The sequence below is a fragment of the Neodiprion fabricii genome, chromosome 4 (assembly GCF_021155785.1).
Source record: "Neodiprion fabricii isolate iyNeoFabr1 chromosome 4, iyNeoFabr1.1, whole genome shotgun sequence".
In the NCBI taxonomy this organism is placed as follows: Eukaryota; Metazoa; Arthropoda; class Insecta; order Hymenoptera; family Diprionidae; genus Neodiprion; species Neodiprion fabricii.
This window is the reverse complement of record NC_060242.1, coordinates 36,168,882-36,184,269: the sequence shown is the minus strand read 5'-3', so window position 1 is coordinate 36,184,269 and position 15,388 is coordinate 36,168,882. Positions and strand designations below refer to the sequence as shown.

The window sequence follows — 15,388 nt, the reverse complement described above, 5'->3', positions numbered from 1 at the left end:
ACAGGATTATAATCATTGATTGCCATTCTGATACGTTATACTTAACACTCTGAGGTTTATTACTCTGCACAGAAATTACCGATCAAACAAGATACCGGCATCCTCATAAGAACCTGCAAATGATACCTTATAAAGGGTGAAAAACAGTTGCTTGAATTTATACCTTTCGAAAATTACAGAGCACTGTATTATAAATCAAATTACCGATAATTATTAACGCCTTGAGAATTTGGACATTGTGATAAATAAAACTTGACTAGTATAAGGAAATGATGCAGCGAGTTGAGATTTCGTAGAATAAATATCAAGTTTCTAAGATGCAGGGAGTGAGGATGAACAGGAAAATCGCATTTACTAACTTTCACTAACTGCTGCTCAGGTCATGCCTATTCACAGTCACGATTAGTCGTTAATTTGTGTCACATGTATGAGGAAATTTTTTTGCTTCGAAGCGACAAAAAAAAAATAAACTTGTTTTATTGGGTGGAAAACGAACTTCAAGTTAGGAGCGTTGACATTGCGGAAGATTGAAAGTAAATCACTATTTTAGTTTAGCCGAATGAGCGCACAAATTTAAATATGAATCTGACAACGAAACACTACAAATAGTTATACGCAATTACTTCAATTTTGCCAAATTTATGTATAAATTTTAAGGTGTCAATTCATGTTTCTGGTGGGGTAATAGTAGTCTGGTCTAAAATGATTTTCACAACAATTTTTATTCTAGTGCAAGTTAACTAGATTAAAATTAAAGTAATCAAATAAACAAATTACATAATTAATATCGATATAGTTATATAATTACTAAAAAATAACATATCAAATTGATAATCTTGACAATATAAATTTATCAATTTATTTATAATAATACCAATAAGAATTACATTGTAACTTTACACAGCTAAGCAAAATTACTTCACATCTCAAATGACGTACATGGCCTATACAAATAATTATAGGCAAAACAGATTTCCAAAATGAATACAAAGAAACCATTCTTCACAGCTCAACAGGGTTCACTGGATCAAATTCGAGGCTGTGATATATATCTCAAATTATCCAAGTCCATGTGAAAAGAGCAACAACCCCATGCTATCTACATGGAATTCGTATAAACCATGTCATTTCTTTGTTTTTGAGTTAAATGAAAATGTATTTGAGTGGTTTTGTTCAAAATTGCATGTAGAATGGGGCTGTTATGCCCATCTTTGCGTTTGAGATACGTGAACTTGGATAATTCCATACAGACAACAATATCGAAATCAATCCCTTAAACACATCTTATTAGTGTCAAAACTTGACATGATTACATATTTTCCTCAACTTTAGCCTCACGTTCTGACACAGAAATACAAAAGTTGATTTTCTAGCATTTAGATACAGAGAATAATTTTGGAAAGCTTATTCTTATTAACTCAATGACGGGCAGTTTGGCTGTGCCGCCGCTTACTAAAGTAACATACCAAACTACCCTCACATAATTTCTTGTTCAGCGATAGTTTCCATGTGAAATACCTGCTGTACAATGCATACAGAACCAAATAGATATTGAGTTGAAGAGTTTACTGGACGGACAATCTGGAAATTATTGGATGAGAGCTGATGTTCAACCTTTGAATCAGAGCTTTCTCACTTTCAAGATTTTATATTGTTCGTAAAATTTTCAAAGAAAAACTGAGCAGGCAATCACGACAATCTTGATTCAAGTACACAAAGTGCTACAAGAACGAATTAGTGCGCCATGATTATACTGCTACCAGCTTCATTTGCTGATTTCGGCATACTGTGCTCATGGCAAGGATCAAGATAATCAATTATATCATATGGCTAAATTTCAGTGTGATTCATTGTTAATATAACTCAGGTATATGAAAATAAAAGATGCACCAGCAAGAGAAAATGTAATCATGATGTGATATATATATATATATATATATATATATATATATTATAAAGTTAACCCAGAAATTATTATTGTATTACACAGTGATTTCTGTCATTTAAGATATGAGGTAAACTATGAACTATATCTACATAATAATCTTAAATATGGAATAAATATTATACATCCTCCACCTTGTTCACCCTTCAAACACCATAAACTGGCACATTAGAATTAGAATTCGATAAACATACAGCTACACCAATTTAGAAAGGAACGACCTGTCGTATTTTAAACTGAAGTCCCCGCAGCCTCGAGAGTATTTTGAAGCTGTGATAAATCCATATTCACATACCAAGCATCATGGTATTCAAAGGGTTTAGTTCAAGTGGCTAAATAAAATGATTACATTACCTTCACAAAGTCTGGCGAGCTGACACTCGCTATTCGTATGCCCACCTTGTTATGTATGTTAGTAAATATTGCACTCACCATAGCACTGATTTAATTATACATGAAGAGTACGAATACTATTCAAGTAAATCTTTACTTATAAGTTTATCGTTTTTACATATTTTTTTACGTTATTTTGCTTAGATTTTTCCACTTTTCTGCCTCTTTCTCTTTATACACTCTTTCTTCTTCTCCATACCATACCAGAGCATAAAATCAGCTGAGATATTATAGATCTTAATCTGTTACGATTGATCGTAGATTCCTTTCACTTTTTAGATTTACCTTCACTACATATTATTTTTACCATTACCCCCATCGATCTCAATTATTTTTGCCATTATCTTTGTTATCTACACAGGTATTGATAGTGTAGGATATCAGATGAAATCAGCGCACACATACTATCAGTGGACAAAAATAGTTTTAAAATATGATAATCAAAATTGTTTGCAATTAAATTAGAAATTATTTATTCCAATCATTTATTTACCCATCAGTACCTTTTAACTCACCATATCAAACAGGTCTTTGCAGACTGAATGAAATTTAATGCTTACTGCAATTATTCATGTCCATTGTTAGCAAAAGCTTTTTGTCTAGCTCTACTTGCAAATGCTGCTTCCCGTTTCAATAATAAATTTACATAGTACACAGGTATGGCTTTTACCACCCTTGATAACCTGTTGCATTAATTATTGGAACACAACAAAAGGTCAAGTGGAAGTTGCTGATGCAATGGTGCATCATCACAGTACTCGTAAGTTGTGATAAATTCATTATGAGTAGATATCACAATAATATCCATGTGTATTGTAAGATAAATACCAGAATACACTCGCTGTTGAGTTATAAAAAGACTAACTATGTGAAATTAAGTCCTGATGGTCATCAATGCAAAATATAATCAGTCTCCATGGTTGCCACTAAAAATAGTCAAAACAAATTCTCCAACTTTTCCCTGACTAAATTATAATTTTTTCATGAATAAAATTCAAACTAAGACTGCTAAGTCGAGTATCCATTAAATAAAGCTCGGATTTAGTGGGTATTCTAAAACACGTTTATAGTCTGTTCAATGGTTGTGGAAGTGAGTATGGAGAAAAATATTGTTCTAAATAATAATCTATCATAAAATTCCCTGAATATATAAAGAATTCTCCAACTTTTTCGTGACTTTCCAATTTTCCCTGACCAGTGGCTACCATGGACTCTTGTATACATTGCTGGTCATGAATAGTCAAAGTACTGGCGTTATTCTTAGATCAACAATTGTTTGCTGTGTTTACAAAAATTTTCTCATGGAAAATACTTGACCCAATTTGATTTTACGACAAGAGCTTTAATTTTTAGTATTAGTATGCTTGTCTAGTACTAACACATGCTTGTAAAATAGTTTCGTGAACAAATGACTTTGTTCATTATTTTATTTAAAATGTGAAATTAAGAACTGTATTGCGCAGCACAGTGAGGATTTAGTGTCACATAAATTGAAGAGCGAGCGATGTTGCGACAGTACATAAATGCTTTGGATATTTTCTCACGTTTTGATGGAAGATTCTTCATTGAAACTATTAACTCGGAGGGGACCTCAAAACAGACGGATCATCCAACGAAGCTTCATCGTTACACTCACTTTTGACCGAGTTGCTGTTGTTCACGATGCGTACTGAACTCACTATTATATCACTACTATTCTCGCACTGTTCAGAGTTTGCATTCAATATTCCAGGATGTTTCTTCATGTGGGTAGTCAAGTTTCCGCTGTGATAAAACTGCTTGCCACAAACTTTGCATTGGAACGGTTTTATGCCTGAATGTATCCTTTCATGTATGGAAAGATTCCCACTGTGTCGGAATTCTTTTGCACAGTAGCTGCACTTGTATGGTTTAACTCCAGAATGAGTGCGTAAGTGCGTTGAGAGATTGCCGCTATGGCTAAACATTTTTCCGCATATTTGACACGCGTATGGTCTTTCGCCTGAGTGTGTTCTCATATGAATAGCCAGATTACCGCTGTGCGTAAAGCATTTTTCACACTGAGAGCATTTGTATGGCCTTTCGCCATTATGAGTCCTCATGTGAATGAACAAATTGCTCTTGTGGCCAAACTCCTTGAAACAAACTTCGCATTGGCATTTCAATTTTTTCAGACTTCCAGTCCCTCCTGATGCCTTGGGTGGCCGTCCAGGACCATTATGTTTAACTGGCGAAGTGGAAGGAATTCCTAGCAGCGATTGATTTATGCTTGGCTGCTGTTGACTAATTTGAGAAAGCTGACTCTGTTGAGCTTGTTGAGTAATGTTTGATTGATTTTGTTGAGTCGTCTGAGTTTCATTACTGGCCTCTTGAGGATGCGCTGATACTTGGAACGGCATGCTGTGCTGTTGAAGGTAGCTAGATACTGCCAACTGAGGCATAGTTTGCTGTAAAATTAAATATAAACTTTATAAATGAGTAGATGTTTACAGTAATTTCATAAATCTGAATTCTATTTAATAAATTGGAACAGTGTCAGAACTTCACTGATAATTTAAGAACTAATTGTATGTGTGTTTTTCAGTTGAGAATGAATGTAAATAAACGGAGCAAGTGTAGAGATGAATGAGAATAATGGATGCTACATTGTAACCATTAATTCTAGGTAGAAAATACTTATGAAGTCAAAAATCTTATCTTTACTTGCATGTAAAAGCAAGTCGCATGTACATATGTAAATACACATTTGAAATAAAATGTTATCTAAATGTTTTAAGGTGACCACTAAAGAATGAACAGGCCATGCTTACATGCAAAGTGATAAGATAAGTTTTAATAAGTTTGACAGCGTATCAAACGAATTTGTAGAGATCTGAAATGCTTGAAAAATATTTACTAATATACAGAAATATGTGGCAGCGTGCGAGTTGCTCACTGTTGGCATTTTTAGGTATAATTATAATTTAATTTTATGATGTTTCATATATGTACAGATTTCATTCAGACATAGCCAAGTTAAAAGCCATTATTTAATTACAACCCAACCAATAATTTAAATCCAATTAACTATAGTGCATTTATTAACATAGTATAAATAACAAGCCTGACAATCATGTGTCGACTATTTAGAAAATACTTACACCCATCTGAGATAGATCTTGACGAGCCAATGAGTCACCCTTTGCAGGTAAATCTATGGGTATTGGATTCTGGTGCAATTGAGCTTGTCCCCAGAATTGCAATTGCTGACGACACATGTAATCCACATCCTGATTGGTAAACACTGGATAATCAGAATTGCTTGGGATACCATTATTACCACTCTGATTGGCGTCCTCTACTCCTGTATATTCCTGCTTTATTTGCACTGGGCTAAACATCTAATAGGGACGAATGTAGAAAAAAATCATATTCTTTAGATGGTCGACGGTACAAACACAGATCACATAGTATAAAATTTTTAAATCTATGTAATGAATCAATCAAGGAAAAAATGATACAACAAATTTGTTCATGCAAAATTAATGGATTAAATTCATTCATTTGAAATCGAAAATTAATATGAGTGTAAATTTAAATAAAAATCTTCAATATTACAAACCCCTGTGAAGACATAAAAGTAAAATAAAAAGAACAAAATATGAAGGAAAATCATTTCTGTTGTGAGTAGAGATTATTTTGGCAGTCGCTAAGATTTTTTCTCTAGAAGATGAAATTGACAAGATTCAGAAATATTATGTTGACTTTCTACAAGGTGGAAAAAAAGCTAGAAAATAAATAGAAATCTAGGTAAAAAGATATATTAAATTGGTACGATACTCACGTTGTATGACCTTTCTGAAATACTGTATTTGGCTCTGCCCTCGGGCTTAGGACATCGCAAAACGAAAAGCTGTCGAAATAAACTGTGTTAATTAGTCGTAAAAGCGATAACCTAAATATACTGATTTTTCAATACTAGCTATTGTTGATTTCATTGTTGACAATTGATTGGAAGGGTTATCTAAATCCACGAGTGGGTCAGATATCGCGAAAAAGATTGAGAAACCACGAGTCGAAAGAACTTTTTTACGCAAGCCTGAAAAAATCTTATGAAATGCAACCAAAGATGGCGAACCTTAATTTTCGTAATTATGTCGAACAAGGTCAGAAGGCACTAAAGCATATTGTGCGTTTACCTTCGTTATGAAAAAATCTTTCTCATTGTTTTCTCGGTCGGTTTGAGACGTATCACTTTAGCTAAATTTGTTATTATTATACCATGATTATTATTTCTAAGCTTAAAACCACTCGGCAGACTGTACGCACCGGAAAACCGTCAACAATCATGAATGAATCGAGCTAAGAAAATTAATACTTCTGCGCATGGGTTGCGCAGGAAAATGGAAAATCTATTACACCTTCATGACTGCCAACGAAACAACTTAAAACCAAAAAATTTATGACGTGTCATGATGGTAAAAACTCATCGCTAAACTTATTTATATGAGCCGCAGCGTTTTGAATTCACTGTAACATAGCTTGTAGCACATGAATCAATTTTATGTGATATGAAAGTAGCACAGCAATTCAAACTCCGTTTTGACTAAGGTTGGCAATGTGGCATTTCTGCGAACGTAAGGAATGGGTGGGGAAAGCGATCTTGTCGCTACGGTGTCAGGCCAGATGGTGAGGGCCAATGGTAACGATCACATAAAATTTGCAATGAATATATTCGTAGATCGCTGATCTTGTCGCTCACTGTCTTGTAGGCATACGAGCGTAATGATTGGTTAGCTAAGTGTATTTCGTCAGAGGCACGATTGTCGCTGAAAGCTGATGGCTTGTAACTTTTGACGATTATTGTTAAAAATTTTCAATAATCGTACTGAATATGTCAACAACCTTTCAAGCCCAAATTTCCTGCTTAGGGAGCAAAACTAAATACTTGGCAGAGCTTAAGAAGCCGGTTATTCGCCCCTTGATACAACGTAAGTTGATAAAGGCAAACTGTTCCTATCATTATGGGGTTATGCATGAATTGACAGCTGACATTGCAGTGGAGTGGAGGTCTATCTTCCCTGTTTACGACCCTTGCTTTTGTCACTTAATGAGTACAGGGATACGTACCAAAGCGAGATCGTAGAGTATCAAATTTGAACAAGACATATCCGAACTTGCATTTTTAATTTTTAAATAGTGATATATCTCCGTATTTGTAAAAATGGTTTCTTTTTTTAGTTGCTGTCAAGTCGATTCAAAGAGATCACATCGAAGAAGGAGTGCTGGATAGAATATGTGAAAAATATAATGTTACCCAGGAAAATATCGACCAATGGTATAGTGCGGTTTTAAAAATTTTACACACACATCTGCGTTATCCATCGGGCTCTGTTAAACCTGCAGAATTCAAAGAATGTCTTCAAGATTTGAAGTAAATATATATATTAAATAAATTCCATTTTTTCTTGTATATTGTATTCATGGATGGAATCTTTTATATGAAAAGAAAGAAACCAGTACTTCTCAGAATATCCCGATCTAGCCATAAAACTAGTTTTAAATTCTATTCAGCTCATTAAAAACAATGTCTATATCCTAGATTGTCGCCCGATTGCATAGAAGATTTATCCACTGTTGCTTATGGCCAAAGAAGAGTAGTTCTAGTTAATGAATTACTATACATCACTAAGTTTTATCCACATATAAAATCGTGTCGATGGAGAATAGACATTAACATTTCCTCGAGGTAAGTTGACACATTTTATTCCTTAATTATGCAACATTATTTGAAATTAAAAAACAACGAGTGGTCAATAATAACAGTTCACCATAAGTTGTAATATTATCTTATTCATAATTATTTATGTCCATAGCGTCTTATCGAGAATCATGGAACCAAGTATTATAATGGAATGGACATTAAGCTCAGGCGAGTGCAAAATGTTTGAATTATCCATGGCCAAATTTCATCAACTTAGACACGCAGTAGCCAGCCTACTGAGAGAGATTCAAATCTTTGAACGGCGCAATACATTCAAAAATTATTCCACCTCTAGTATAGAAATGAAATAAATAACATATAGCTCTAAATATAAGCCCAGGGAAACTCGAATTGTAATATACAATATTACAAGTGCCATTGCAAATGTGATACCCTTAAAAAGGAGACATCATTTTTATAAGATAACCAGGATATTTTACTTGTGCATACATTTGTAATAATAATAGCTGATACCACAGAGCAGTGAATATAATATTCTTTATATAAGTATAATAGAAGGAGAAAAGGATAAAATAATTGATTGTTTACTTGTATTCTTGATTTGGAAGAAAATAAAGTCACTTACTATAATTTATGTTAGAAAATGTTAAAGCTGTGTTATTTCAATGCTGCGTAAATCATTGGCTTTCATAAATGAGTGAAATACGTCAATTGCCTGATTCATGATTTTAGTTTTTGATCATTGATTTGATTAAAATTCATAGAGCTGCCACTCCTCCTGTGGTCCCCGTATTTGAGGGTAAAGGTAGTTCTTTTGCGAGTTTGTACTCTTGGTATATCTAAACTGACGAATTGATCCGTGGTAGATGGTGCGCTACTCTGAAAAGGAAGAGAAAGTAAATTTTAATATTTTATCGAAACCTCGTTTTTCACGAATGTCTCATTAAACAATAATATCAATTCAATGTTTTAACTTTCTTATTGAATAACATCTTACGTGTAGAATCTCTTACACACAATAATGTAAAGCAAGTCAGGCACATGAAGTATTCTGCATACTTTTTGCACAAATAGTTATCACTTGTCATTTATATATTACTTACTCTGTAAAATGTATTCCAAAATGCAGTGAAAGCAGTTTTATCCAAGCTTGCTTGTTGGCGCAGCGTAGGTATAGAATATTTATCATCTCCACACCTTGCAATTAGTCCAACACTTACAGCACAGTTCAACTTTTCATTTAACTCTTTCTTCAGTGCATTTGGATCATTGTCTATAGGATAACAGCGTCGCAAATGGCTGGCAATCAGGGCAGAACTAATGTATGCTCTTCTTGTTTGCAACTCTTTAACAACAACACGAATCATCTGCGGAGTAATAGGAACTGTGGCTCTCCAAGCTGAGTATTAAAATGAAAATTATTATGTAATTTATTTGACCACTTATAGTTTATCAACAATTTGTCACACTTATGATCAAATCTAATTAGGCAAGAAATGTTGCATACCTGATGCCATGTACCTCCTTTGGTAACTATTTTTCCGTTTCTTAGCAGTATTGCGTTGTGATCTTGCAGACTTTCGTTTATAGGCTGCATTGCATTTTGAAAAGTTTACGGGTTCTAACAAATGACTCGTACGCTCAACATCTGAGTTAATGAATGAAAGATACAATAAAAAATAACGTAATGCGAATGTACAATAATTTTCCTCGATGTAACACCTGAACTTGGAAACTCGCAGAAGTTTCGAGTTTGTCGGCAAGATTTCTTGGCAGTTATCTGTTTCCCTTCAGCAGCTTCCGAAACTCTCTGATTTTTTTTATATCTATCTTTGGACATACCTATAGAATTCTCAAGCACTTGTGTCATACAATCACTTTGAAAAAGCTAAGGTTCTTTTATACACAGCAGAGTTCATGAGAAAATTGTTGAAAGAATTAATAGTTTAACAGTAAGAGATGACAGAACAATATCCGAAAGTCTAGTCTTCAGAGAGCAGCTTTTGTATGGTTGCCATGGAGATATGACAAACATCAGATGATACTACAGCTTTAGAGTCCCTTTTTTAAGAACTCTAGTTCAGCTTCCAAGTCAATTCTCACACAAAATAGGCATTGCTTTGTACCCATGTTAGTACCTGATTGCTACTTACCTGTATTCTAAAAGAACGATCTAATGACAAGGACCACAAGTGCGATCACGTATTATAGCATTGAAACATAAGTAATTGCAACCCGCAAATTCATACTACATTTGTACTACCGCTTATTAATATAATAATATTTCACATATATACGTGCCAAATATGTCCAAAAGTTATCCAAGCTAAGAACTAAGGTGAAAACATCATAAATAAATCATCAACATATGTCAAGTATAAGATTTTTTTATGGCTGCACGGAATTTTGTATTTATTACAAATGAGTTTGTTTTCTGCATTACAAATTCAATACTAATCGCCAACGGATGTGAAAGAAAAATCATACTGTCAGTAATATCTTATTCTGATAACAACAATGACATTATACCGATATTTTAATGTACAATAGGTATTTGATTTGCTGGTAATTTTTTAAAAATATTTATGTGAACATATATTTTTGCAGTTAATTTTTTTTGTAACATCAAAATCTTTTAGTCATGGTGAAAAATATATGTAAATTATTCAAGTAACTTGCATCAATTCGAAATTATTGTTTATAATTATGTTAAAAATACTGCTTCATTTTAATTCCGTTTAACACAGATGCACACATATTCCTTAGTCGTATAATATTTTTTTCACTCGCGCTAAATACTTGCATTCAATCCGAAATGTTCAAATAAAAATGAAATGAAAATGACATTAAAATGACATAATGCTTCCGCATTATAATATTTATACTTCGAAATTTCGTAGGATGATCATTCGTAACGTATACCAGTAATGTACAAAATTGTCTTCTTCATTTCTTGCGGCATAAAAATGAAACAGAATTTGCCATGTTGTAATGCATATTACATACACAGACGAACACTATTATAAAATCAGGAAAAGATTAATTTGCGAAAATGATGCAAGGTACTTGATCACAAGTTATACATGAAGAACAGAATTATGAAAGTTTTACATAGATGGAGAAGTACGATGTGTAGAGTTGCTGACAATGATACAATAATAATCGTAAGAATCAGAGTAAACGAAATATTTAATAACTTTCAATAATATATTAACTATAATATATAAATTTATATATATATACAAGGGTGAGGAGAGATGACTGTCCATATTGGAGACCTTATACATGAAAAAAGAGAGCAGTATTATTTCCCAATAATTTAATAAGACTGTCGAAAAAATCTGTGGCGTAACATATTACACAGTGCAATTAGAAAATGTAAATTTGTATCTGACAAGATTGTATTTGGAAAAAATTTGACAGTTATATTAGTTTAAACTTCACTTCAGAACAGTGACGGTACTTGCAAACATCTATGAGTATTGATTGTCGCAATCCAATTTGTCAGCAATGAAATAAGCATCTGTTGTCTTTTCAGTGTGCATAATATTCAAGGCGCAGAAAGTTATCTCGCTTTACCCTGTGTATACGAAAATGTATACAAATACATATGTTTATAATAACTTTTTTCTTTTCTTTTATTTTTGCTTTTCCTTTTTTTTTTTTTTTTGTGTAAACATTTAAGGGGCAAAACATTGTGCACTCTCTTTATCAAATGTTATATAATAATAATATTAAGATATTTAACATCGAAAATCGGCAGAGACGATTCGACACGTAAAAGAAAATACATTTTTTCACTATATACAAGAGTTGTGTGTTTCTCTGCCGACCCTCTTTGATATGGTGACACACTTGCACCATACAGAAACATCTTTCCTAAATTACGTTTGCTTTCTTCTTAAATATTTTTATGAACATACACTCTCTCACACTTTATTTAAATGTGAAGCTGCAGATATAGCTTCACATGTCATCATAAAATTTCAGTCAAACTCATGCTATTTTCGTTTAATGGAACGGTAGTGAAACCCTGCTTGGTAAATGAAGCTTTAAATAAATATTACAATTTTATAAGTATTTCGATAAAAGTTGATTGTTTGTCAAGTGTAAATATTCAGAATGATTAATGTTTCCTCAAACGCTATATCGAAAAGTTTAATAATATCGAAAACACGATATGTATGTCGAAATCGTCATGGGTATGTAAAATTGAAATGAAAAAAATTCATTCTGTTCCACATTAATATGCAACAATTACACTTACAATATAAAGCTAGATGACAAGCAAATTTTTTACCACGTGCAGGGTTTTTTTTTTTTTTACCTGATAGTAATTATAGATGGTATAAATCAGTATTTCAATATGATACAATACAAAATTTGACTGAATTTTTATGACTGAGATCTTTTACCCTTCTAAAGGGCAATGTTGAAATACTTTTATTCACATTGATTCCTTTAACGAATTCAAATAATTATTTTGTACTTTTGACAGTATTTTTTTTTTTAAGATTATACTTGGTTGGCTGGCTGGCTGATGTATCACAGATGTAACAACGTGATGGTACTTACGTTTATCACTTTATTTATTAATTTCTAAGAAAGACTCTTATACTTATTACGTCAGATGTTGCTCAGTATTTTGTTAAAACAATTCTTATTTATTCCTTTATTGTTTTTGTTACAAGTTCGATGCAAGAGTCAGCTAACCGGGAAAGGCAATATTCATTCTCACCAGCAATGGAGCAACAATGAGTTTTGAAAGTAAGCAGTATATCGAAGTAACGACGATTCATGTAGCTAATTATATTTCGTTTTAGAACTGCCAATGACGCGGAAAATCAAGAAAATAATTAATCCTTTCCCCCACCCCCACAACAATCCATACCAACATTTTTGGACGACTTGAATCAAAGCTGTTATAATGTGATTTAATTTTTGCGATTTCAAATGATCGGTGTGAATCATAAAAAAAAAAAGAAATGGAATACAGTTTACTCAATACCAAAGTGAATAAATTATTCACATTGATTTTAAGCAAACAATACGGTCTGGCTACTACATTTTGAAGATTTTTGGTATTAATTTAAGCTTGTATTGAGAAAAAAAGGAGACAAATACGTCTGAAGAATAATTTATTCGAGAAATGGTTGGATAGTCTAAGTAAGAGATACCGCCATGACCGGGCGGCCGTAGAACATACTACGATTCAATAACAAATTAAATTAAATAAAAAATTTCATACATCAAAAAGAATGTTACATCACTTTTTCCTTTTTTTTTTTTTTTTTTTTATTCGTGAAAACGCCCGAACTTATATGTAGAGCACAATAATTGTGATTAAGGCGAGACTTAAGTTATTTTCGACAATATCATCGAAAGCCACTGCCAGATTGCAGGCACGTAGAACATCCTACGATAAGTGATATTGGACTTAAAAGAAAAATGATAACTGTAGTATTAAAAATTCGTGATGGGACGTCTTGATGGATATATAAATGTCTATATGATTTGCATTCGAATGCACAATAAATGTATCCGATACGAAACCATAATTTTGTTGGTAAGAAAGTCGTAGAGGGTTACATGTAACTAAAACCCGTTACCAGCACACAAAATTGCACTAGTTTATTTTCAACTTTTCGAATACACGCGTACCGTAATGTTTCTCAGAAAATATTTACCCAATGCCAGAGATTTACCCTGAAATGTATAAACTGAATGTAAAAGGTAAATCATTTATTTGAATGAGTTTATTAACGCTTTACCCGTGACTCTTATGCAGAATCTATGAGATTGAAGCTACTTTTGGAATTGGTTTATCATATAAACCTTTAGATAAAATAAACTACAAAAATGTTTTAATATTAGGGCCTTTTACTTAATGAGATATTTTATATCTTCATTAATCAATTAGGATAATAAAAACCAAGACAATTAAAACACTAAATTAAAAACAGAGATTGAACATAGTGACTCTTGACTAGCACAAACTGGCTGTGTTCTGACGCTCATCCATCCACTTATCTACTCTGGTATTTTCTCACAATATATCGCAACCCTAGTTTTTTATGTTCAATATACATTGCCAACCAAACATCATAGAAATGCATCTACTATAATGAATAATTTTTGCCTTGTTTGTCACAACACATAATAAATAAATATAATTTTTATACTTTTCTTTAAATCGTCAAAACTTTACATGTAATCCGAATCTCGAGAGTAACCACAGAGCTTTGTAATAAGATTTAGAATGGCGCACCTGGCTAAATTTCACATTTCTCATTTCTCTCCACAGTACCGTCACGTGAGCAGCCCATTATAGACAACCTCGATACAGGCTAGACTGAAAAACGGATGACACCCTTCTGCCAATAACGGAACCACTTACAAGTGTCAATGAATTGGTATCAATGAATTGATGTCATAATTCCAGAATGAAAACCTGTACCCTACACTTTCTTCACATTTTCTCAACGCGCAACATTTTGTTTTTTATATACTCATTTGTTGCAATTCTGGAACTAGAACAAAAACAATTTCAACTGACCAATTGGCTCTTCAAACTTATGCTATGTCAAGCCACCTTAATAAGTTTACCTCCTTATTACGCTATTTTATATTTTTTTAAATTAAAAATTTATCATTTTTTTTTTTTACGATTAATAACTTTTTCAAATTTTCTTTTATAGTTTTTTTTTTTTTTTCTAAATGTATATATACATACATATATATATATTTTAGCTTGGCTTTTGTTATTTTAGTGAATATAGGTATGTATATACGTATGTACGGTAGATATCATGTACTCAGATGTTCAGGAAAAAATCTTATTCAATGTGCACTGCAGAATTAGTACGAAACTGTTTATAGAACAGTTCAAGTAGTGCAAGACCGTTCAAAATGGGTTGATTGCTATCACGTACCTCACAGGGATAATTTAACAACACCGTCATACACTCGCAATCCAAGCATGATGTGAAATCAACAAATAAGTAAAAAAAAAAAAACTTATCACTCTCTATCTTGATTGTTAATTTTTTCTCTTCACAAGAGTATTCCTGAAATTTATTTCATAAAATTTTTCTTTGATGCAAAATGCAAACCCAAATTTGATGTATGATGCGACAGTAGGTAAGACATAATTGGGATTCGAAATGTTGTAGCTTTAAGTCCTTCAATTCGTACCCTCACTTGATTAACACTGAATCGGCCAATCAATAGGATGCAAAATTCCATCCGTGCTGTCCATATCCCAGTCAATGCCAATTTCCTCCTCACTGGACCAGCTGGATGATGAACTTATGCTGCCGCACCTTAAGGATGAAAACAAATATAATATTTAGCTTCGACAACAGACG

The 15,388-nt window shown here is 32.8% G+C and overlaps 4 protein-coding genes across 10 annotated transcripts in view; 1 reads left to right on the top strand and 3 right to left on the bottom strand.

The window, feature by feature from the left end:
• Nucleotides 1-831: 831 nt before the first annotated feature.
• LOC124181176 (zinc finger protein 572-like) lies at nucleotides 832-7,493 on the bottom strand. Of its 4 annotated transcripts, none has more exons than XM_046567483.1 (4): nucleotides 7,427-7,493; nucleotides 6,141-6,209; nucleotides 5,458-5,697; nucleotides 832-4,764 (listed from the first exon to the last, which is right to left on the bottom strand). In XM_046567483.1, exons 1-4 carry the CDS (start codon nucleotides 7,463-7,465, stop codon nucleotides 3,913-3,915), a joined length of 1,200 nt encoding a protein of 399 aa, XP_046423439.1. In that variant the 5' UTR covers nucleotides 7,466-7,493; the 3' UTR covers nucleotides 832-3,912. The 4 variants fall into 4 exon arrangements, with proteins under 4 accessions (XP_046423439.1, XP_046423440.1, XP_046423442.1 ...); XM_046567484.1 differs by lacking the exon at nucleotides 7,427-7,493 and adding an exon at nucleotides 6,626-6,673; XM_046567486.1 differs by lacking the exon at nucleotides 7,427-7,493 and adding an exon at nucleotides 6,435-6,670.
• Nucleotides 6,973-11,347, top strand: LOC124181183 (COMM domain-containing protein 5). The gene is made up of 4 exons (XM_046567497.1): nucleotides 6,973-7,287; nucleotides 7,538-7,730; nucleotides 7,899-8,045; nucleotides 8,173-11,347. Exons 1-4 carry the CDS (start codon nucleotides 7,191-7,193, stop codon nucleotides 8,369-8,371), a joined length of 636 nt encoding a protein of 211 aa, XP_046423453.1. The 5' UTR covers nucleotides 6,973-7,190; the 3' UTR covers nucleotides 8,372-11,347.
• Nucleotides 8,742-9,796, bottom strand: LOC124181189. The gene is made up of 3 exons (XM_046567507.1): nucleotides 9,529-9,796; nucleotides 9,125-9,420; nucleotides 8,742-8,900 (listed from the first exon to the last, which is right to left on the bottom strand). Exons 1-3 carry the CDS (start codon nucleotides 9,536-9,538, stop codon nucleotides 8,742-8,744), a joined length of 465 nt encoding a protein of 154 aa, XP_046423463.1. The 5' UTR covers nucleotides 9,539-9,796.
• The window catches only part of LOC124181179 (cyclin G), a 31,718-nt gene continuing 26,722 nt past the window's right edge, over nucleotides 10,393-15,388 (bottom strand). For all 4 annotated transcript variants that reach the window (XM_046567494.1, XM_046567490.1, XM_046567492.1 and 1 more), the window contains one exon: nucleotides 10,393-15,343. Coding sequence is in view for 3 of the 4 variants with exons in the window: in XM_046567490.1 (XP_046423446.1) it covers nucleotides 15,226-15,343 (118 nt within the window). In the remaining variant the exon portion in view is untranslated. The remainder of the gene's footprint in view (nucleotides 15,344-15,388) is intronic.

Bases quoted from the DNA above. Each gene is read 5' to 3' on its own strand.
- LOC124181176 (XM_046567483.1), bottom strand. From the start codon at position 7,465: ATGTCTTGTTCAAATTTGATACTCTACGATCTCGCTTTG. The intron at 5,698-6,140 runs GTGAGTATCGTA...CGTCCCTATTAG, and splicing joins TTTCAGAAAGGTCATACAAC to ATGTTTAGCCCAGTGCAAAT. The intron at 4,765-5,457 runs GTAAGTATTTTC...TTAATTTTACAG, and splicing joins AAGATCTATCTCAGATGGGT to CAAACTATGCCTCAGTTGGC.
- LOC124181183 (XM_046567497.1), top strand. From the start codon at position 7,191: ATGTCAACAACCTTTCAAGCCCAAATTTCCTGCTTAGGGAGCAAAACT. The intron at 7,731-7,898 runs GTAAATATATAT...TCTATATCCTAG, and splicing joins GAATGTCTTCAAGATTTGAA to ATTGTCGCCCGATTGCATAG. The intron at 8,046-8,172 runs GTAAGTTGACAC...TTATGTCCATAG, and splicing joins GACATTAACATTTCCTCGAG to CGTCTTATCGAGAATCATGG.
- LOC124181189 (XM_046567507.1), bottom strand. The intron at 8,901-9,124 runs GTAAGTAATATA...CTTCCTTTTCAG, and splicing joins TTTGGAATACATTTTACAGA to AGTAGCGCACCATCTACCAC.